At 45.6% G+C, this 24253-nt stretch overlaps 1 protein-coding gene across 1 annotated transcript in view; it reads left to right on the top strand.

The window, feature by feature from the left end:
* LOC149438492 (proteinase-activated receptor 1-like) overlaps nucleotides 1-23564 on the top strand; it is a 30909-nt gene extending 7345 nt beyond the window's left edge. Inside the window, exon 4 of the mRNA XM_089659795.1 lies at nucleotides 22431-23564. Within this exon, the coding sequence (XP_089515921.1) occupies nucleotides 22431-23440 (1010 nt within the window). The 3' untranslated portion in view covers nucleotides 23441-23564. The remainder of the gene's footprint in view (nucleotides 1-22430) is intronic.
* The last annotated feature ends 689 nt before the right edge of the window (nucleotides 23565-24253 follow it).

Genomic DNA, 24253 nt, shown 5'->3' on the forward strand with positions numbered 1-24253 from the left:
TCAGGTGAACGGTGTAGGAATTACAACAGTTTGCATATGTGCCTCCCACTTATTAAGGAACCAAAAGTAATGGGACAGAATAATAATCATAAATCAAACTTTCACTTTTTAATACTTGGTTGCAAATCCTTTGCAGTCAATTACAGCCTGAAGTCTGGAACACATAGACATCACCAGACGCTGGGTTTCATCCCTGGTGATGCTCTGCCAGGCCTCTACTGCAACTGTCTTCAGTTCCTGCTTGTTCTTGGGGCATTTTCCCTTCATTTTGTCTTCAGCAAGTGAAATGCTCAATCGGATTCAGGTCAGGTGATTGACTTGGCCATTGCATAACATTCCACTTTTTTCCCTTAAAAAACTCTTTGGTTGCTTTTGCAGTCTGCTTTGGGTCATTGTCCATCTGCACTGTGAAGCGTCCAATGAGTTGTGAAGCATTTGGCTGAATATGAGCAGATAATATTCCCGAAACACTTCACAATTCATCCGGCTGCTTCTGTCAGCAGTCACATCATCAATAAATACAAGAGAAGCAGTTCCATTGGCAGCCATACATGCCCACGCCATGACACTACCACCACCATGATCACTGATGAGGTGGTATGCTTAGGATCATGAGCAGTTCCTTTCCTTCTCCATACTCTTCTCTTCCCATCACTCTGGTACAAGTTGATCTCGGTCTCATCTGTCCATAGGATGTTGTTCCAGAACTTTGAAGGCTTTTTTAGATGTCGTTTGGCAAACTCTAATCTGGCCTTCCTGTTTTTGAGGCTCACCAATGGTTTACATCTTGTGGTGAACCCTCTGTATTCACTCTGGTGAAGTCTTCTCTTGATTGGTGACTTTGACACACATACACCTACCTCCTGGAGAGTGTTCTTGATCTGGCCAACTGTTGTGAAGGGTGTTTTCTTCACCAGGGAAAGAATTCTTCGGTCATCCACCACAGTTGTTTTCCGTGGTCTTCCGGGTCTTTTGGTGTTGCTGAGCTCACCGGTGCGTTCCTTCTTTTTAAGAATGTTCCAAACAGTTGTTTTGGCCACGCCTAATGTTTTTGCTATCTCTCTGATGGGTTTGTTTTGTTTTTTCAGCCTAATGATGGCTTGCTTCACTGATAGTGACAGCTCTTTGGATCTCATCTTGAGAGTTGACAGCAACAGATTCCAAATGCAAATAGCACACTTGAAATGAACTCTGGACCTTTTATCTGCTCATTGTAATTGGGATAATGAGGGAATAACACACACCTGGCCATGGAACAGCTGAGAAGCCAATTGTCCCATTACTTTTGGTCCCTTAATAAGTTGGAGGCACATATACAAACTGTTGTAATTCCTACACCGTTCACCTGATTTGGATGTAAATACCCTCAAATTAAAGCTGACAGTCTGCAGTTAAAGCACATCTTGTTCGTTTCATTTCAAATCCATTGTGGTGGTGTATAGAGCCAAAAATGTTAGAATTGTGTTGATGTCCCAATATTTATGGACCTGACTGTATATGGAGAATTAAGCACATGAAGGACAGAGACTATACGTTTTATTCTCATGCAAATGAGATGTATTCAAGACTGGATTATACAGGTGAAACTTGAAAAATGAGAATATCGTACAAAAGTTCATTTATTTCAGTGCAGCAACTTAAAAGGTGAAACTAATACCGTATTTGCCGGCGTATAAGACGACTTTTTTGCCCTGAAAAACATGCCTCCAAGTGGGGGGGTCGTCTTATACGCCGGGTGCACTTCAGTTGCAATAGACATAGCTGCCATAGTGGCCTTCCGATACTTGCGCGGTGCCCGCCCACCTCATTCTACATACCATAAAGTATCGCACGGTATCCAGTGAGGCCGCGGCGGGTCATCAGCGTGGCTGCGGCGAGCATCAGCAGCGATACAGGGGTGCCAGCCTTTTCAGCGTGACCAGCCCGTTCTGCTCGGCGGGAAGCAGCAGCGCTCCGGCCCGCCCCTTGTCTACGCAGGGCTCGCACATGCGGACTTGCGCACTAGTGCCAATTATAGGGAGATGCAGGGACATGGTAGTGACAGGGAGACAGGGAGGGCAGACAGGGAGCAGGGACCAATCCAATCAGGCTTTGTATACAGCCAACAGCCAACCACAGTACTGGACCATTGTACAGTACAATACAGCATAGAAAATGTCCAGCAGTCAAACCCCTATCAACCCTATCATGGCACCAGCAAAAAGAAAGAGGGGGTAGTCTTATACGGCGAGTATATAACAAACTCTATATTTTGAGTGGAAATGTTGGGGGTCGTTTTATACGCCGGCAAATACGGTATATGAGATAGACTCATTACATGCAAAGCAAGATAGTTCAAGCCGTGATTTGTCATCATTGTGATGATTATGGCTTACAGCTCATGAAAACCCCAAATCCACAATCTCAGAAAATGAGAATATTGTGAAAAGGTGGAATATTCTCGGCTCAAAGTGTCCCACTCTAATCAGATAATTCAGCCATAACACCTGCAAAGGGTTCCTGAGCCTTTAACCTCCCTGGCGGTCTGATTCTTTCCGATTTTTTGTGCTGAAAGCGGTACATTTTTTTGCATGGAAATATGTAGTTTTTTATTGTAGGCTGTAATTTTTTGGAATAACTCACTGAAGAGTCTAGTAAACATCCCGGGGAGGATAAAACTTGAAACACGAAATCATAAATTATAATTTAATAAATAATCCTAAAAAATAATATAATATTAATAAATTTAATTCAATAATATAATCAAACCAAAAACACTGAAATGTGAAATAGAGCGCCAAGTTCGCACATCGCTGAGCAAAGTCGCAGAATCGTTTTCAGTGTCTGATGAGGAATTTCCCCCACGAATCATTATCACTCAATTCTGCAAGTGGTTCTGATTTACTATTGCTCTTCTCTAGCCGGTCTAAAACCAATTTTGACCTAAAGGGAAGCTTTTTGGACGCCATGGACGTTTCTCAGTTTCCAGGCAGAAAGAACAGTAAAAATGATGGCTGGGCACAGGACAAAGCGCTCGGGACAAAATGTATGTGAAATGCATTGAAACAGCAATGACAGCAAAAATGACATTTTTTAAAAATTTCAAATTTCCCGCCGGTTCCAGCGCCCATACGTCCCGACGTTGCAGGGACCGGAACACGGAAGCCGGATGCCGGCCGGGCCGGGGATGGTGCAGGGGCCACATCGCGGGAGCGAAGGACAAGGTACACGGAACACGGAAGCCGGATGCCGGCCGGGCCGGGGATGGTGCAGGGGCCACATCGCGGGAGCGAAGGACAAGGACCCCCGGAGAACGCCGCATGGTAAGTCCGAGTGTAGCTCGGGGTTACCGGTCTTGGTATTGAAATTTTACCCCGAGCTACACTCAGGAAAACCGCTAAGGAGGTTAAATGGTCTCTCAGTCTGGTTCAGTAGGAATCACAATCATGGGAAAGACTGCTGACCTGACACCATCACTGACACCCTTCATAAGGAGGGAAAGCCTCAAAAGGGAATTGCAAAAGAAGTTGGATGTTCCCAAAGTGCTGTATCAAAGCACATTAATAGAAAGTTATGTGAAAGGGAAAAGTATATATTGTTAGACCATCGACTTATGGAGTCTCTGGTCAAAGCAGGGGCAGACTGACCAATTGGGCACTTGGGCACTGCCTGAGGGCTCAGAATCAGTAGGGGGCCCAATGAGATGCCCCTAGTACCTTTCATAGGCTTTTTTGGGTGTGGTTTGAGTGTGGGTGAGGACCCAGGGGCCCCATGATCCCCTTTTGCCCAGGAGCCCCATGAGTTGTCAGTCCGCCCCTGGGTCAAAGTAAAAATAGAAGTGATGTCAAGATCGGACCATGCCCCTGTCACAATGCAATTATTATGGGAAAATGAGCAGATCGGGGGGAAATTATGGAGGTTAAATGAGACACTTCTCCAGGATTCAGAGGTGGATCAAAGAATAAAAAAAGAAATAGAGCAATTTATTTGAGGAAAATGATTCTGGGGAAGTGCCCGTAGCAACGGTGTGGGAGGCTCATAAAGCCTATATTAGAGGAATCCTGATAGCGATCGGAGCAAAAAAAGAAGTGGGAAAGAAGAAAAAAAATAAACACGCTTCTTAGTGAACTCTGTGAGTTAGAGCAGATACATAAACATAAAGTAACAAAAGAGATTATGGAAAGGGTAATAAATAAAATATAAGAATTAAATACATTTCTAGAAGAAGATAAGAGTGTTCAATAAAATGATAAGTGAGAGATACAGACGGGAGCAGGGGCAGACTGATAACTCATGGTGCCCCCGGGCAATAGGGGATCATGGGGCCCCTGTGTCCTCGCTCACACTCAAACCACACCCAAAAAAAGCTTATGAAAGGTATCAGGGACATCTCATGGGGCCCCCTACTGACCCCGGGCCCTCGGGCAGTGCCCGAGTTCCCCAATGGTCAGTCCGCCACTGGACGGGAGGGATAGGCCAGGAAAGTATTTAATGAGGGCTCAGAGAAAAAAAAAAATCTAGGAACTACAGTATATAGAGAAAATAAGAGACCACAAAGGAGATTTAATGTATTCAACTGAAGAATATTATAATAAGCTATATAATATTATCCCCCGCAGCTCCTAAAAAAAAAAAAAGACATACACAAAGCAAAAGCCAGTACAACATACAGTATGGACAAATATAGTCATTTACAGTGGATCCAGCACCAGATTTATTTTTCATGCACGTGGATACAAAGTATTGAGTAAATAAAACTTCCAGGTATTACATTGTATCTCTCACAGAGATCACAGTACTCTCCCTGTCAATGGTTTAACATTTCTCTTTTCTTGGATAGCCAGCCTCATCTCTGTGTAGCACCCTCCTAGTAAGCTAGGGGGAGCTAGACCTCTATTGTTAGTCAGGAGGCCTGAGTAGCAGCCTGGGTGTGATAGCTATCAGGGGTTAACCTACAGTGAGAGGCTCTGCAGACCAGCCCTCTGGAATTTCCCCCTGCTCTAGAACTTTAGAGAAAGGTCTAGAAGCAGTGGGTGGAGGAGTGGCTGATCTGTACTTTTGAGGGATTCTGGCCAATCCCTCAAAGGAGGCTTGGCATGGAGCCAGGACAACCCTTAAACGTGAGAGAGCCTGCTCAGCAGCAGGAGAGTTTGGGTGGAAGACAAAGAGGATGTAGGGCTGGGGGCGGAGGCTGGGGGGGACTCGAACCATCACCAACCCCTGGGGCGAGGACCACCTGTGCGCAGCAGGGAGGGAACAGCCTAACTGGAGGGGCACTTCCAGGAAAGGAAAGAAGCCGATTGGTTACCATGAACAGCTGCACCAGAATTTTCACTCCAGTTTTAGCATCCTTTCTTGGGACTCGTGTTGAGTCCACCACCCACAGAGCCACCAGGGAAGGTAACTGAGAGGTGCTATATCGGATGATCCAAAGGGAACCCCAGATGGTCAGAGATGCCCAGAGGGAAGCCTAAAGATTCTAGACAAGTCCTTAAGAGGATTCCATTTGATACCTTGAGATGGGATATACTGTATCTTCTTAATGCATATTTGAATTATGCATCTGGTGAGTGTATAATTTGAATATTTTATCACCAGAAGACACACGAAGGATCACCATTCAATATATAGACTTTGGCACTTTATTTCGGCACTTATCATTCACCTATATATGTCTATGATTGTGGTTTATCCATTTGATATCATTAATTTCAATAATTTAATGTTTTTATCCATCCTCCAGTATTTTGAGTTTTTAGCGCTGCACCTTTTGTATTATAACTGGAGGGCCTGGTGGCAACCACTGGCCCATGAGCCATGCGGGAGAGGGACTGGGTGAGTGAACCTGCACCCCCTGGGCCGGATAGAGGAGGGAGAGCTCTGGTGGGCAATCGGATTAGCCACCTACCAGAACTGTCTTATTTCTTAAAGTGGAGCTCTACCCAAAAGGGGAAGTTCTGCTTTAAGGACTGCTCCCCCACTCCCCATTAAAGATTGGCACCTTTGGGGGGTGGGGGGGAGCGGGTAGACAATTTTGACAGGTACCCGCTCCCACTTCCAGTCCGATCACCTAAGCGATTTGAAACGGAAGGTGTCCTCCCTCCCTGTAGTCTTTTGGGACAAGTGACAGGTCCCAGAAGACTACAGGACTATTCAGGAAGCTCAGCGCTACTCGTGCATGTGCAGTCGGTACCCAGCTGTGAAGCCACAACCTATCAAAGCCGGGTGCCCACACTGAAGATGCTGGCCTCCTGGAATACAGAAAGGCCGGTGAAACGGGCTGCGGGGGACACACCACAGGACCGAGGGACAGGTAAGTGGCAGTTTTTTAATAGTCAGCAGCTACAGTTTTTATTTTTTGACAGGGTGAGTGGAACTCCACTTTAAAGTGGCAGGCACTGGATCCCCTGCTCAGGGATTCCTCCAGACAGTTGGGTGAAGAGGAGGATTTATCTGGGGCCTGGGGTGCTACCGAGGCTAGCTAGCTCTCCAAAAGAGACTGTTTGTTATAGAGACTTGTAGATAGTTCCAGGAAGTTGTCCTCGGCTTCTCGGTTCCATTGGGCATTCCATGCACCCCTTGCCCCATCCAAGTTGAAATTCCCCTAATGGAATCCAAATAAACCTAGGCTCAAGGACTGGTTGATGACTCCTGGATGCAGGTCTGTGGGAGGTTCATGTTGCCTGGCCGTGCAGGACTATAGGGAGACTCAAATCTTCTGCAACTCCTAAGAGAGTAGTGCTGTTTAGGGATCACTATCTATCGAGGGTCACCATCTATTTTCTGAACCAAGGTGCCGACTCAGAGATAACACAACTATGAAAATCTTGGTGCCTGTTGTTCTTGGATTTGTGTACATGTCATACAGATCAATAAATAGTCTATGTGAGTGATTATTGGGAAATGGAAAGGAGGATGGACTAAGAAAATACTCTTTGCCGACTGCAGTAGAGTCAAAGCTCAGAACAGAAGCTCCCCGTTTGACCCTTTTCCTGCCGCCAGCATACATCGGTGGCAGTGGGAAGTTTTACACACACTCCTGGCTGCTACGAATAGGAGAACTCACCACAAGCCAGCTGTCAGCTTTTTGATGAAGCAGTTGGGCATCTGTGCAGCTTTCTCTAACCCTCAGAATTGAGACTTTCCCATATGTGACCCCTGCGGTCCCATCACAAAGAGTTTATAGACCCCGATGTCTCATTGAAGAGAACCCATCACAAAGAGTTTATAGACCCCTGATGTCTCATTTAAGAGAACCCATCACAAAGAGTTTATAGACCCCTGATGTCTCATTTAAGAGAACCCATTACAAAGAGTTTATAGACCCCTGATGTCTCATTTAAGAGAACCCATCACAATGAGTTTATAGACCCCTGATGTCTCATTTAAGAGAACCCATTACAAAGAGTTTATAGACCCCTGATGTCTCATTTAAGAGAACCCATCACAATGAGCTTATAGACCCCTGATGTCTCATTTAAGAGAACCCATCACAAAGAGTTTATATCACTTAGGAGATTTTGCAACCAAGTACTTAGAAACCCGGTTAAACATTTTTAAACCTGCCCGCTCCCCTGTATGCACATATTCAGATGAAAACACACATGGGGGGGCCTAAATATGAACATGTTGCTTACACTAAACATGTTACATATTGCTGCGCATGCCAGAATGATTCTACTGTAAGACCACTATTAGCAGTCAACTACAAACCGATGACGTGTAGGGACTTTTAGGGCTCATTTACACTTGCTTCGACTTCAACACACATTAAAGCATCTACCATGCCCCTTAGCGTTGGACAGGTGTTAGGCGTTTGGGAAGCATTTTTAACGCTCCTCAAACACTCCCCAAATGCTCCCCAAACGCCCTATGGGCATTTTTGAGGCGTTTGGCATTTGCCAATCGTTAAAACCGCACCACAAACGCCTACAATGAAGTTTAATGGTATTGAAGCTCTGTAAACGCCTCGCAACCGCCTGCCAGGCGTTTGAGGAGCGTCACCATATGTCACGTACCTGGTTCGGGAGCCTGACGTGGAGAGGAGGGCGTCCTCTTACTACTCCCGCTCAGAGCCCCTGATAGTGGGAACAGAGGGCGCAGAGCCAGGAGTGCCTGGTGGGTCTTGAGATGACTGTAGGCAGGTGATGACTCAGAAGATCTGGATGCAGGCCAGGTGCGGATGCAGGAACATGGGTGCAGCAGCAAGTAGGTATGGCGGCAACCAGGATACAGGCCAGGTGCAGATGCAGGAACGTAGGTGCAGCAGCAGATAGGTATGGCAGTAACCAGGATACAGGCCAGGTGCGGATGCAGGAACGTAGGTGCAACAGCAGGTAGGTATAGCTGCAACCAGGATACAGGCCAGGTGCGGATGCAGGAACGCAGGTGCAGCAGCAGGTAGGTATGTAGGTATGGCGACAACCAGGATACAGGCCAGGTGCAGATGCAGAAACGTAGGTGCAGCAGCAGGTAGGTATGTAGGTATGGCGGCAACCAGGATACAGGCCAGGTGCGGATGCAGGAACGTAGGTGCAGCAACAGGTAGGTATGGTGGCAACCAGGATACAGGCCAGGTGCGGATGCAGGAACGCAGATACGGCAGCGGATAGGTATGGCAGTAACCAGGATGCAGGTTAGGAAGAACTCCACATGGACCGACCCGGCTTTTCCCTGACTTTTCAGGGATAAGCCGGGTGGGTGCAGGCAGAGTTCTTTCTTAGTCAGGGTCAGATCAGATACAGGCAACTGAATAAAGTTATGAAGTACAGGACATTGTAGACGAGAAAACATAAGCTAAACTGTATTGGTGATTTAAATAGCCCGCCTTGCGGTGACGTGCACGCATGCGCACTCGCACCGCCGCGGCTGACAGGCATCCGGCGCTGGCGCATACAGCGATCCCTGACACCATAGACTTGAATGGGAAGCTTCAACTCCTCCTGACTTGACGTGAGGTGTCAATTTTGCCACAATAATAACGCTTCTATGTGAACAGCGCTGTGTGCTGCCATGTGCAGAATTTTCATAGGCGTTTGAGGAGCGTTAAAAACACTTCCCAAATGCCTAACGCCTGCTGACAAAGCTAGTGTGAACTTAGCCTAAGTTACCCAGTGAAAAAGGGCAGACAGGGGGCTCACCACCCCTCCCTGTACAGAGCTTAATTCAATACAAAGTATGTTTTCCTCTTCACTTTCCAGCCAATACACAGGAATGTCCACTTGGGTTCAGTTGAATAAACCTAAACTGTATTACAAACAAGTTTCAACAAACAGTTATTTCAATATGAAGCAGAGATTCTTACATCATAGCGGTTTTAAAAAGTCCTCCTCATGCAGCTTTAGCTACACGCTGAACATATTTCCCAGTAGAATACTCATGATCGCGGGAGCAGTCCCCGTTTCTAATCTTTTTCTCTTAGTGGGCCATAAGACCCCATTACATTCATACTGGCTATTTTCATTTCGCTATCAGTAAAGCCATAACAGGTTTCTAAATAAAAAAGGAAAATATCGCATCGGATACAATAGTGTAACAGGGGACTGTTTTAATAAGGGATAAAAGGCCTAACTGGTGTATGCCTAACTTTTATTTGAGCTATGGGGATTGGGTGTGCAGTGAATGTGAGCAATGTAATGGGAGGTAGTATAGGAGCACATTGGTCTTATACTTGTTTTATTTCAATCAATACAAAAAAGCTCTTGAATAGGCTGTGACCAACAAATGCTGATGGACTCTAATCACCCTAAATTGAAAGTAGTTGTAAAGGTAGGATTTTTTTTTACCTTAATGCATTCTCTGCATTAAGGTTAAAAACATTTCTTATTTAGTTACCCCCCACCCCCCAAATACTTACCTGAGCCTGATCTCAATCGAGTGTTGTGCCTGTGAGCAGGGACTCTCTCCTCTATCTGCCTCCTCATTGGACATGGAGTCATCAGTGGGAGCCATTGACTGTCAAATCCTATGAAGAGGAAGTGGGAGGCAGGGCCAAGTCACGTGTGTTAATAGACACACAGAGCATTGCTAAGTGTAGGGATGCACCAAAATTTTGGTGGCCGAAACGTTTTGGCAGAAAACAACCCTTTCTGCCATCGGGCGAAATGAAAAAAAGCACTGATATAGGTGCCGAAAAAACCCTGCCCCTTGAAGACATCCGCTGCCACCACCGGCCGCTGTTCGGTAGTTCTTAGCCTTACCTGAGAAACCATCGAACCATCCCGCCACTGGGCATAGAGATGGGTGAAGGAAAGACGGCCTCCACTCATCTCTATGCCCTTGGAGGACCGGAGCGATGTCACTTCCAGTTCCAGCCATTTTTGTTTGTTTTTTTTAAAGCACTAGATTAATGGGGGTTTTTTTAGCCAATGCTTTACATTGCAATGGTTTTGCACAGAGCATCCCCAATCCCCCTCTTCTGGGTCCCCTATTGGTGCTCCTGGCTGCTCCCCCTGCTGAGTGCCCCCATAACAAGCCTCTTGCTATAGGGACACTAGTGTGTGTGCTCACTTCTGAACCACACAGAGAGCGGCTTAGGCTCGACTCTATCCCAGCTCGCTCCTCAATGGCTGTGATTGACATCAGCAGGAGTCTATGGCTGAGAGCTGAGAGAGCTACTGCTCTTGGGCACAGCACTGGATCAATATCGACTCAGATAATTATAAGTATAACACCTTTTACCTTTAGAACCACTTTAAGGTGTAGTTCTGACCTGTAGTATTTGCTCTCCTATGTTGGGCCCAGGGGCGGACTGACCATTTGAGCACTTAGGGCCCCATGAAATGCCCCTGGTACCTTTTATAGGCTTTTTTGGGTGTGCTTTGAGTGTGGGCAAGGACACAGGGGCCCCATGATCCCCTATTGCCCGGGGGCCTCATGAGTTGTCAATCCGCCACTGGTTGGGCCAATGTACTGTTGCACTGCGTATTCCAAGTTACTTCTCTTGTGTATAGGTGTTGGGTCTTGTACAAGCATCTGTCTCCATTTATTGCTTTAAGAACACAAGGATATGATTTGTTGAACACCCTTCCGATTTTTTCTGACACTCGTGGCACCTATGGGATAACTATATTACTTCAGACTTAAAGAAGACACTTGGATGGGTAGCAAAACCGCTTCAACATTACAGAGCCCAAACCTGTTGAACTTGACTAACTATTACTATAGATACCATGACCTGTATGGTGGAGAACCCTAATCAAATAAGTGAGGTAATTAACCTTCATTCATTATCTAGTTAGCTCTCCAAAAGAGACTGTTTGTTATAGAGACATGTAGATAGTTCCAGGAAATTGTCCTCGGTTTCTCGGTTCAATTGGGCATCCCATGCACCCCTTGCCCCATCCCTACCCAACCGACTTTCTGGCTTTTTCTGGCCTTAGTTTCTTTTTCTGAACCAGAGTGAGCATGCAGATCGTAGAAATCAGAATGAAGTTGTCACTCTTGGCCTGCATAGTTGGCTCCATGTCAATGGCTTCTTCAGACTTTTATGGCTTGACCTTGTATTAGTCCCTGAGCTAATACAGTTGCAAGAAAAAGTATGTGACCCCCTTGGGATTACATGGAGTTTTGCATGAATTGGGCATAAAATGTGCTCTGAACGTCATCTGAATCACAACAATAGCAGAACACAGTCTGCTGAACATAATACTACACAAACATTAGATGTTGCCATGGTTTAATTGCACATAACATGTAAACATTCACAGTGCAGGGAGGAAAAAGTATGTGAACCTTTGGACTTAATAACTGGTTGACCCTCCTTTGGCAGCAATAACCTCAACCAAACATTTCCTGTAGTTGCAGATCAGACCTGCACAACGATCTGGAGTCATTTTGGACCACTCCTCTTCACAAAACTGTTTCAGTGTAGCAATATTCTTGGGATGTCTGATGTGAATCGCTCTCTTAAGGTCATGCCACAGCATTTCAATCGGGTTGAGGTCAGGACTCTGACTGGGCCACTCCAGAAGGCGTATTCTGTGCTGTTGCAGCCATTGTTTTGTTGAATTACTTGTACACTTTGGGTCATTGTCCTGTTGCATCACCCATCCTATGCGGAGCTTCAGTTGGCGGACAGATGGTCATACGTTTTCCTGCAAAATGTCTTGATAAACTCTGGAATTCATTTTCCCATCAATGACAACAATCCGTCCAGGCCCTGAGGCAGCAAAGCAGCCCCAAACCATGATGCTCCCTCCGCCATGTTTCACAGTGGGGATGAGGTTTTGATGTTGGTGTGCTGTGCCTTTTTTTCTCCACACATAGTGTTGTGTGTTCTTCCCAAACAACTCCATCTTGGTTTCATCTGTCCACAGTATATTTTGCCAGTAGTGCTGTGGAACATCCAGGTGCTCTTTTGCAAACTTCAAACGTGCTGCAATCTTCTTTTTGGACAGCAATGGCTTCCTCCGTGGTGTCCTCCCATGTACTCCATTCTGGTTTAATGTTTTCCTGATTGTAGATGTGTCAACAAAAATGTTAGCATGTGCCAGAGATTTCTGTAGGTCTTTAGCTGACACTCTGGGATTCTTCTTTACCTCATGCAGCATTCTGTGCTGTGCTCTTGCAGTCATTTTTACAGGACGACCCCGCCTAGGGAGAGTAGCAACAGTGCTAAACTTTCTCCATTTGTAGACAGTCTGTCTTACCGTGGACACATGAACATCAAGGCTTTTGGAGATACTTTTGTAACCCTTTCCAGCTTCATGCAAGTCAACAATTCTTGATCGTAGGTCTTCTGAGAGCTCTTTTCTGCGAGGCATGGTTCACATCAGACAGTGCTTCTTGAAACCAGTAAACCCAAAACAGGTGTGTGTTTTTTAAGGGCAGGACAGCTGTCGGCAACACATCCAATATCATCACACTGATTGGAGTCAAGGTTGGCTCACTCCTGGCTCCAATTAGCTCTGGGAGAAGTCATTAAGCTAGGGCCTCACATACTTTTTCCTCCCTGCACTGTGAATATTTACATGTTATGTGCAATTAAACCATGGCAACATCTAATGTTTGTGTAGTATTATGTTCAGCAGACTGTGTTCTTCTATTGTTGTGACTTAGATGACGTTCAGAGCACATTTTATGCCCAATTTATGCAAAACTCCACGTAATCCCAAGGGGTTCACATACTTTTTCTTGCAACTGTATATCATCATCCCAGGCACAGTATTTTTCATTCTGGCAGCTCAGAGAGTCTAAACAAAGCCACCCTGCACTCAGGCAGCTCAGAGAGAGTAAACAAAGCCACCCTGCACTTGGGCAAATCAGATCATAAACAAAGTCACCCGCCACTCGGACAGCCTAGAGAGAGTAAACAAAGCCACCCTGCACTCGGGCATATCAGAGCATAAACAAAGTCACCTGGCACTCGGGCATCCATGACAGAGTAAACAAAGCCATCCTGAACTCAGGCAGCTGAGAGTAAGTAAACAAAGCCACCCTGCACTCAGGCAACTCAGAGGGTGTACACAAAATCACCCTTCACTCGGGCAGTTTAGACAGAGTAAACAAAGCCACCCTATTGGACTACATGAAGCTGCAGAAAGGAATCCTCTCATTTCAGGACAGTATTGTTATTCAGAGCAAGGGAGGGGGAAGACTTTACAGATTTTCATTGTGCATTTTCATTTCCAAACTAATTATTTCTATTTTTTTTTTTTCAGAAAAACGATATGGTTATATAGGTGAGTTCATTAACTACTTCAAGCTCAGACACTTTCACCCCCTTCCAGTCCAGGCCAATTTTCAGCTTGCAGCATTGTTGCACTTTAAATGACACTTGTACAATCATGCAACACTGTAGCCAAATGAAAGTTTTATCATTTCAGCTCACAAACAGAGCTTTCTTTTGATTGTATTTGATCACCTCTGGGGTATTTTTATTTTTTGCTATATAAATAACAAAATACAAAAAATTATGGAAACAAAATTTTGCTTAGTTTTTGTTATCAAATTTTACAAATTAATAATCTTCATACATTTATTTATGATTAGCTTTCTGGCTTTTTCTGGCCTCTGGCTTTTTTATTATTATTATTATTATTATTATTATACAGTATTTATATAGCGTCAGAAAGGTTTGCTCAGCGGTGTACATTATAGCGGGGGACAGAATATGAGACAATACAGTAACAAAACAGAACACAAGGATTCAAGGGCCCTGCTCCTTGGAGCTTACAATCTAGGAGGGAGGGGATAGTGGTACAGGAGGAAGTGGCTGTGGGGGATGGAGTGGTGGGAGGAGTGGAGGAGATCGGCAGTTAGATGAGGGTGGGGTAGGCTTCCCTGAAGAGATGGGTTTTCAGGGTGCGCCTAAAGGTGAGGAGGGTAGGTGATAATCTGATGGATTGGGGTAGTGAGTTCCAGAGGATGGGGGAAATCCTGGAGAAGTCCTGCAGTCGGGCGTGGGAGGTGGAGACCAGGGAGCTAGAAAGTAGGAGGTCTTGTGAGGAGCAAAGATTACGGGTTGGGTGGTATTTGGGTATCAGGTCGGTGAGGTAGTTTGGGGCGGCGTTATGAATGGCTTTGTATGTCATTGTTAGTAGTTTGAATTTTATGCGTTGGGCAATCGGGAGCCAGTGGAGGGAATGACAGAGGGGGGTTGAGGCCAGTGGAGGGAATGACAGAGGGGGGTTGAGGCCAGTGGAGGGAATGACAGAGGGGGTGGAGGCCAGTGGAGGGAATGACAGAGGGGGGTGGAGCCAGTGGAGGGAATGACAGAGGGGGTGGAGGCCAGTGGAGGGAATGACAGAGGGGGGTGGAGCCAGTGGAGGGAATGACAGAGGGCTTTTGAACCAGAATGATCATGCAGATCGTAGAAATCACAATGAAGTCATCACTCTTGGTCTGCATACGTGGCTCCATGTGTATGGCTTGACCAGGCACAGTATTTTTCATTCAGGCAACTCAGAGAGAGTAAACAAAGCCACCCAGCACTTGGGCAACTCAGACAGAGTAAACAAAGCCACCCTATTGAACTACATGAAGCTGCAGAAAGGAATCATCTCATTTCAGGACAGTATTGTTATTCAGAGCAAGGGAGGGGGAAGACTTTACTGATTTTCATTGTGCATTTTCACATCCAAACTAATTATTTCTATATTTTTTTTTCAGAAAAACGATATGGTTATAGAGGTGAGTTCATTAACCACTTCAAGCTCAGACACTTTCACCCCCTTCCTGCCCAGGCCAATTTTCAGCTTTCAGCACTGTTGCACTTTGAATGACACTTGCACGATCATGCAACACTGTAACCAAATGACATTTTTATCGTTCAGCACACAAACAGAGCTTTCTTTTGATTGTATTTGATCACTACAATTTGTTTTGTATTTTGTGATATATACAGTAAATAAAGAAACAGAAAATTATGAAAAAAATGTGCTTAGTTTTCATTATCAAATTTTACAAATAAATAATCTTTCTTCATAAATTTAGGCCATATGTATTCTGCTACATTTTTTGGGTAACAGTGTAAATTATTTAGTCCGTGTGAAAGTTATAGAGTCCACAAACTATGAGATATATATCTGAAAATTGATCAGTTGAGACCCTAAAATGCCGGATGGTGATAGGACATTGGCATGAGGTACGGCCAGGAGCTAATATGGTGTATGGTGGTGATCAAGATGCTGATATTGTTTATGGCTGTGCTCAGGGTACTGGTATGGTTTATGGCGGTGATCAGGGTGCTGGTATGGGGTACGGCGGTGATCAGGGTGCTGGTATGGGGTATGGCAGTGATTAGAATGCTGGTATGGGGTACGGCGGTGATCAGGGTGCTGGTATGGGGTATTGTGGTGATCAGGGCGCTGGTATGGGGTATGGCAGTGATTAGGATGCTGGTATGGGGTATAGCAGTGATCAAAGCGTTGGTATGATATATTGCGGTGATCAGGGCCCTAGTATGGGTTTATGGCGGTGATCAGGGCCCTGGTATGGGTTTATGGCAATGATCAGGGCCTTGGTATGGGTTTATGGTGGTGATTAGGATGCTGCTATGAGGTATGGCGGTAATCAGGGCGCTGGTATGGAGTATGGCGGTGATCAGGTCTGGTCTGGTGCACCATGCAAGATCTCACCTCATGCAGTGTCAATGATCATGAAAAACAGTGAGGAAACATCCCAGAACTACACGTGAGAATCTTGTCAATGATCTCCAGGCAGCTGGGACCACAGTCACCAAGAAAACAATTGGTAACACACTACGCCGACAAGGATTGAAATCCTGCAGTGCCCGCAAGGTCCCTCTGCTCAAGAAAGCGCATGTCCAGGCCCGTCTGAAGTCTGCCACTGAACATCTGAATGATGCAGAGGAGGACTGGATGAAAGTGTTGTGGTCAGTTGAGACCAAAATTGAGCTCTTTGGCATCCACTCAACTTGCCTTGTTTGGAGGAGGAGGAATGCTGCCTATGACCCCAAGAACACCATCCCAACTGTCATACATGGTGGTGGAAACATTCTGCTTTGGGGGTGTTTTTCTGCTAAGGGGACAGGACAACTGCACCACATCAAAGGGACGATGGACAGAGCAATGTACCATCAAATCTTGGGTGAGAACCTTCTTCCCTCAGCCAGGGCATTGAAAATGGGTGGTGGATGGGTGTTCCAGCATGACAATGACCCAAAACACACGGCCAAGGCAACAAAGGAGTGGCTCAAGAAGAAGCACATTAAGGTCCTGGAGTGGCCTAGCCAGTCTCCAGACCTTAATCCAACTGAAAATCTGTGGAGGGAGCTGAAAGTTCGAGTTGCCAAACATCAGCCACTAAACCTTAATGACTTGGAGAGGATCTGCCAAGAGGAGTGGGCCAAAATCCCTCCTGAGATGTGTGCAAACCTGGTGGCCAACTCCAGGAAACATCTGACTTCTGTGATTGCCAACAAAGGATTTGCCACCAAGTACTAAGTCATGTTTTGTGAAGGGAATCAAATCCTTATCTCCCTCATGAACATGCAGATCAGTCATCATTTGTTAGACATGCATTTCCTTTGAATTTTTTGTTGCTATTCTGTCTCTCAGTGTTACAATACACCGAACATTTGATTTTTAGACCGATCATTTCTTTGTGAGTGGACAAACATTCAAAATCAGCCGGGGAGCAAATACTTATTTCCTTCACTGTAAGTTTCATTTATGTACAGTGTTGCATGATCGCGCAGTTGTTAGTTAAAGTAACGCGGCGCTGTATCGCAAAAAATGGCCTGGTCAGGAAGGGGGGTAAATCCTCTGGAGGATGGTTAAGACAGTTCAGGGAGGGTAAACAAAGCCATCCAGTTGGGCTGCAGCAAGAGTTCATCTCTTCTCAGATCAGTATTGGTATTCAGGGCAAGGAAAGGAGGGGGAGGGGGAGGCATAAGAGATTTTGAACATTTATTTTTTATTATTATTATTATTATACAGGATTTATATAGCGGCAACAGTTTGTGCAGCGCTTTACAAAATGAATTTCAGTTTTAAATGAAATGTTTCTATATTGTTTCTTCCTCAGGTAGAAAAACAATCTCTGGTAAAAGCGGTGAGTTTCTGTATGTTTATGAATCAAACCGAATACTGTACTTCCATACAACATCAACGATTCACTTTGTGCCGCAACAGCAAATTATAAGTTACCAAAACAGCAAATCACATCAAGCAGCAACAGAAAATAATATCACACTGAAACAACACATGTTGTTTGTCAGGGACCATCGCGACGCATGGGTCTGCACATGCGTAGGTGTCTGTCAAGACATGCAGGCATCAGGGCACTAGGACCCAGGAGCACCCGTCGCCTATGACGGTGCTGGGCAGGCACTAGGACCTAGGCTGCACCTGTCAGGTGCAGGGCGGGCTACTTAAATCAGCCCTGCACAGACACAAGTTGCCGTATGGTCTGATCTGGTTCCTGTGTTCCTGTGTTCCCGTTGTTTGAGATTCGTTGCTGACCTGCTTGGACCTGACCTCTGCTGACTTCTCCTGCTCTGACCCCTGGCTAAGTTTGACCTCTCTTTTGGATATCCCTACCTGATCTGAACTACTGGTACCGACCCCAGCGAGTGACCCGACTATTCTTCTGCCTGCTGCCTTGTACCACGCTGACCCCTCTGTTACCGACCTGGCCCATTTTGACCACGCTATTGCTCAGCCATCCATCCGACCCGCACGGATTAGCTGCTACTCTCCAGACCTGTCTGCCTCTTCACGTCAGGCTCTCTACCTGTCATTACCTCTGGTGATTCCTCTACCTCAGGTGGGTGTACTCAGGGGCCGCGACCTGGTCACTGTCCGCTCCAAGCCCATCCCCACCATCAGGGGCTCTGGTGAACAAGCGGACTGGGGCTTAGACTCCGCGCCCTGGGGAATCCTGTCCTGGGGACTGCTAGAGTACACCAGGTGGTCCTTAACATTGTTACAAAAAACACCCAAAAATAAAGTGAACGGTGCTATTACCTCCGATTGTGCTAAACTATCAATATACAGTTACAAGAAAAAGTATGTGAACCCCTGTGAGATTACGTGGAGTTTTGCATGAATTGGGCATAAAATGTGCTCTGAATGTCATCTAAGTCACAACAATAGAAGAACACAGTCTGCTGAACATAATACTACACAAACATTAGATGTTGCCATGGTTTAATTGCACATAACATGTAAACATTCACAGTGCAGGGAGGAAAAAGTATGTGAGGCCCTAGCTTAATGACTTCTCCCAGAGCTAATTGGAGCCAGGAGTGAGCCAACCTTGACTCCAATCAGTGTGATGATATTGGATGTGTTGCTGACACCTGTTTTGGGTTTACTGGTTTCAAGAAGCACTGTCTGATGTGAACCATGCCTCTCAGAAAAGAGCTCTCAGAAGACCTACGATCAAGAATTGTTGACTTGCATGAAGCTGGAAAGGGTTACAAAAGTATATCCAAAAGCCTTGATGTTCATGTGTCCACGGTAAGACAGACTGTCTACAAATGGAGAAAGTTTAGCACTGTTGCTACTCTCCCTAGGCGTGGTCGTCCTGTAAAAATGACTGCAAGAGCACAGCACAGAATGCTGCATGAGGTAAAGAAGAATCCCAGAATGTCAGCTAAAGACCTACAGAAATCTCTGACACATGCTAACATTTTTGTTGACACATCTACAATAAGGAAAACATTAAACAAGAATGGAGTACATGGGAGGACACCACCGAAGAAGCCATTGCTGTCCAAAAAGAATATTGCAGCACGTTTGAAGTTTGCAAAAGAGCACCTGGATGTTCCACAGCACTACTGGCAGAATATACTGTGGACAGATGAAACCAAGATTGAGTTGTTTGGGAAGAACACACAACACTATGTGTGGAGAAAAAAAGACACAGCACACCAACATCAAAACCTCATCCCCACTGTGAAACATGGCGGAGGGAGCATCATGGTTTGGGGCTGCTTTGCTGCCTCAGGGCTGGACGGATTGTTGTCATTGATGGGAAAACGAATTCCAGAGTTTATCAAGACATTTTGCAGGAAAACGTACGACCATCTGTCCGCCAACTGAAGCTCCGCAGAGGATGGGTGATGCAACAGGACAATGACCCAAAGCATACAAGTAATTCAACAAAACAATGGCTGCAACAGCACAGAATAAGCCTTCTGGAGTGGCCCAGTCAGAGTCCTGACCTCAACCCCATTGAAATGCTGTGGCATGACCTTAAGAGAGCGATTCACACCAGACATCCCACGAATATTGCTACACTGAAACAGTTTTGTGAAGAGGAGTGGTCCAAAATGACTCCAGATCGTTGTGCAGGTCTAATCTGCAACTACAGGAAACGTTTGGTTGAGGTTATTGCTGCCAAAGGAGGGTCAACCAGTTATTAAGTCCAAAGGTTCACATACTTTTTCCTCCCTGCACTGTGAATGTTTACATGTTATGCAATATCTTAATGTATAGTGTGCATTATAAATAAAGTTCATATAAATCAAGAAAATATACATTTTTTTAAAAAAGTGCATCAATGTTGCACCCATCCAAAGTCGCATCCAAGTGGCAACAAAGTCAACACTTTTCTATTGACCCCACCCAAAAAAAAACATTACACATCAAAAACACGTGTTTAATAAAAGCAAGACACACTGAAACTGCACAATCTGCATAAATGTGAACCTAGCCTCACATTTGTGATTGTATAATTTGCATTGGACACCGTATGGGACTTTCTGTTTTGCTACAGTTGGAGATGGAGCAAAGGGCTGATACCCAGATCAGTCATCAGACACAGCCAGCGACAGATCTCATGGCCCAACGGGCGCATGTGAGGTGGCAATCCGGGAGGACGTCATATGGCGCCCACCCGGATCTACGAAAGTTCCATCCTCCCGTCAATGTACTATAGGCTGGGCAGGAACTGGTTAAAGGTGCCACTCCATGATGTGCCTGAAGTTTCCATTGTGACTGCTTCAATGCTTTGTCTTGTGGATGGCTCTTGCCTTCATTGCTTGGCTTTCCAGGTAAAAAACCTTCAGCCTTTACAACCACTTTAAGGTAATCCTCCTGTATAGTCAAACTCATACACCGCTTCCCATATCCTAGGGACATTCAGCTGTATCACTGCCTTGGGCAGTATAGGCACTGTACCAAATCCTGACCACCATCCAAGTGGCCATCCCACTGCAAAGAGCCCTACAACCAGAGGACGTTGATTCTACTATACTGAGAAAGCCCTTTCTTCATACAGTATCTCACAGAAGTGAGTCTCCCCCTCACATTTTTGTAAATATTTGATTCTATCTTTTCATGTGACAACACTGAAGAAATGACACTTTGCTACAATGTGACGTAGTCAGTGTACAGCTTGTATAACATGGAAATTTGCTGTCCCCTCAAAATAACTCAACACACCGCCATTAATGTCTAAACCGCTGGCAACAAAAGTGAGTACACCCCTAAGTGACAAGGTCCAAATTGGGCCCAAAGTGTCAATATTTTGTGTGGCCGCCATTATTTTTCAGCACTGCCTTAACCCTCTTGGGCATGGAGGTCACCAGAGCTTCACAGGTTGCCAGTGGAGTCCTCTTCCACTCCTCAATGATGACATCACGGAGCTGGTGGATGTTAGAGACCTTGCGCTCCTCCACCTTCTGTTTGAGGAGGCCCCACAGATGCTCAATAGGGTTCAGGTCTGGAGACATGCTTGGCCGGTCCATCACCTTTACTCTCAGTTTCTTTAGCAAGGCAGTGGTGGTCTTGGAGGTGTGTTTGGGGTCGTTATCATGTTGCAATACTGCCCTGCAGCCCAGTTCCTGAAGGGAGGGGATCATGCTCTGCTTCAGTATGTCACAGTACATGCTGGCATTCATGGTTCCCTCAATGAACTGTAGCTCCCAAGTGCCGTCAGAACTCATGAAGCCCCAGACCATGACACTCCCACCACCATGCTTGACTGCAGGCAAGACACACTTGTCTTTGTACTCCTCACCTGGTTGCCACCACACACGCTTCACACCATCTGAACCAATTATAAGTTGATCTTGGTGTCATCAGACCACAGGACGTGGTTCCAGTAATCCATGTCCTTAGTCTGCTTGTCTTCAGCAAACTGTTTGCGGGCTTTCTTGTGCATCATCGTTAGAAGAGGCTTCCTTCTGGGACAACAGCCATGCAGACCAATTTGATGCAGTGTGCTGCGTATGGTCTGAGCACTGACAGGCTGACCCCCCACCCCTTCACCCTCTGCAGCAATGCTGGCAGCACTCATACGTCTATTTCCCAAAGACAACCTCTGGATATGATGTTGAGCATGTGCACTCAACTTCTTTGGTGGACCATGGTGAGGCCTGTTCTGAGTGGAACCTGTCCTGTTAAACCGCTGTATGGTCTTGGCCACCATGCTGCAGCTCAGTTTCAGGGTCTTGGCAATCTTCTTATAGCCTAGGCCATCTTTATGTAGAGCAGCAATTCTTTCTTTCAGATCCTCAGAGAGTTCTTTGCCATGAGGTGCCATGTTGAACTTCCAGTGACCAGTATGAGAGAGTGAGAGAGATAACACCAAATGAACCCACCTGCTCCCCATTCACACCTGATACCTTGTAACACTGAGGAGTCACATGACACCGGGGAGGGAAAATGGCTAATTGGGCCCAATTTGGACCTTGTCACTTAGGGGTGGACTCACTTTTGTTGCCAGCGGTTTAGACATGAATGGCGGTGTGCTGAGTTATTTTGAGGGGACAGCAAAGTTACATGTTATACAAGCTGTACACTGACTACGTCACATTGTAGCAAAGTGTCATTTCTTCAGTGTTGTCACATGAAAAGATAGAATCAAATATTTACACAAATGTGAGGGGGGGACTCACTTCTGAGAGATACTGTAATTTCAGATCACAACTAACTTTTATAGGTACACGAATTAGTGCTTTGTCTTGCTTGTGTTTTCACTGGTGCCACGTTCTGTTATTGTGGTTAAGTTCCTACTTGTTTGATTTTTTTTTTTAGATTTGGAAACTGACAATGAAAACAACAAGACCTCCAAGGTGATTTCAGATGAAGTTTTAGCGTATCTCAGCAGTCGGTGGTTGACTACATTTATCCCTTCAGTCTACACAGTCGTATTCCTCCTATCACTGCCTTGCAATGTAATAGCAATCATCATATTCCTGTTTAGAATCCACGTGAACACACCATCAGTGGTTTTCATGTTGAACTTAGCCGTCTCCGATGTCCTCTTCGTCATCTTGCTGCCTTTCAATATTGCTTATCGGTTCTTAGGAAACAATTGGGTGATCGGAGAAGGAATGTGCCGCTTCATCACCGCCGCATTTTACTCCAACATGTACTGCTCCATCCTGCTCATGACCGGTATCAGCGTGGACCGGTTCTTGGCGGTGGTCTATCCCATGCAGTCCCTTTTATGGCGCACAGTGAGCAGAGCCTGGATAACCTGTTTCTTTATCTGGGTGGTTTCCATCGCCGGCGCTGGGCCGCTTTTCACCATCAATCTAACTGTTCACATTGACCAACTGAACATTACAACTTGTTACGACATGCTGGAAATGGCAAACATTCAACATTTTTACTTCTATTATTTCATCACTTTTATTTCCATTTTTTTTTTGCTGCCTTTTTTGATCACAACATTCTGTTACATCGTGACCATCCGAACTTTAAGCTCTTCCAAAATTGAAAGCACCTTTAAAAAATCCAGATCCGTGTCTCTTTGCGTCACGGTACTTTTTGAGTATATCATCTGTTTTGGCCCGACCAATATTATCTTTCTGATTTATTATCTGAATTTTGATAAGTCATTTGGCAACTCTGTATATTTTGCCTACATGCTATCTGTTAGTTTTAGTAGCATCAGCTGTTGTCTGGACCCTGCTATCTATTACTTTGGGTCATCAAAGTATAAGAAGCTTGTGTACAGCTTGGTGTGTTGTGGTGAATATAAGGCTGTCTTCATGAGAGATAGCTCCTCAAGAGCCACAGGAAGGGAGACATTGGCCTAGTCTTTGTAGAGCTGGGACCTGATGCTGTGCAACACACAGAAGCAGCAAAGACCATGATCTGGATTTTCATGGTCATTTTAATGCAGGGGTCAGCAATAGGCCAAGTGCGATCTAACCATCAATTGCTGGTATGTGATGTGATGTGTAGACCATGACCCCACTGAAAAGCTCCTCCATCAAAAGTAGTTGCTGCCTCTCAGACCTTAGATTGGAGCGGCAATAGGCATATTACACTGTGCTAAGTACTCCTGACCCCCTCATTTTGCACTACATACTACTGACCTCTGCCCTCTCTGTTGCTTTCTCCTAACCCTGGCACTCTGCTACATACTACTGACCTCTGCCCTCTCTGTTGCTTTCTACTGACCCCGGCACTCTGCTACATACTACTGACCTCTGCCCTCTCTGTTACTTTCTCCTGACCCCGGCACTCTGCTACATACTACTGACCTCTGCCCTCTCTGTTGCTTTCTCCTGACCCCGGCACTCTGCTACATACTACTGACCTCTGCCCTCTCTGTTGCTTTGTCCTAACCCCGACACTCTGCTACATACTACTGACTTCTGCACTCTGCATTAAATAATATTAACCTATAAACCCTGCATTTCTTACTCCTGACCCCTCCACTTTATATGCTAATGAAATTTGAACTCTCCATCACTTACAACTGGCCCCCGAATTCTGCAATATACACTATATTTCCAAAAGTATTGGCCCCGCCCTCCAAATCATTTGGATTCAGGTGTTCCAATCCCCTCCATGGACACAGGTGTATACAATCAAGCCCCTAGGCATGCAGACTGCTTCTACAA

This window comes from Staurois parvus, unplaced genomic scaffold (genome assembly GCF_062004578.1).
Source record: "Staurois parvus isolate SC_StPar_1 unplaced genomic scaffold, SC_StPar_1.0 ptg001190l, whole genome shotgun sequence".
Taxonomy (NCBI): domain Eukaryota; kingdom Metazoa; phylum Chordata; class Amphibia; order Anura; family Ranidae; genus Staurois; species Staurois parvus.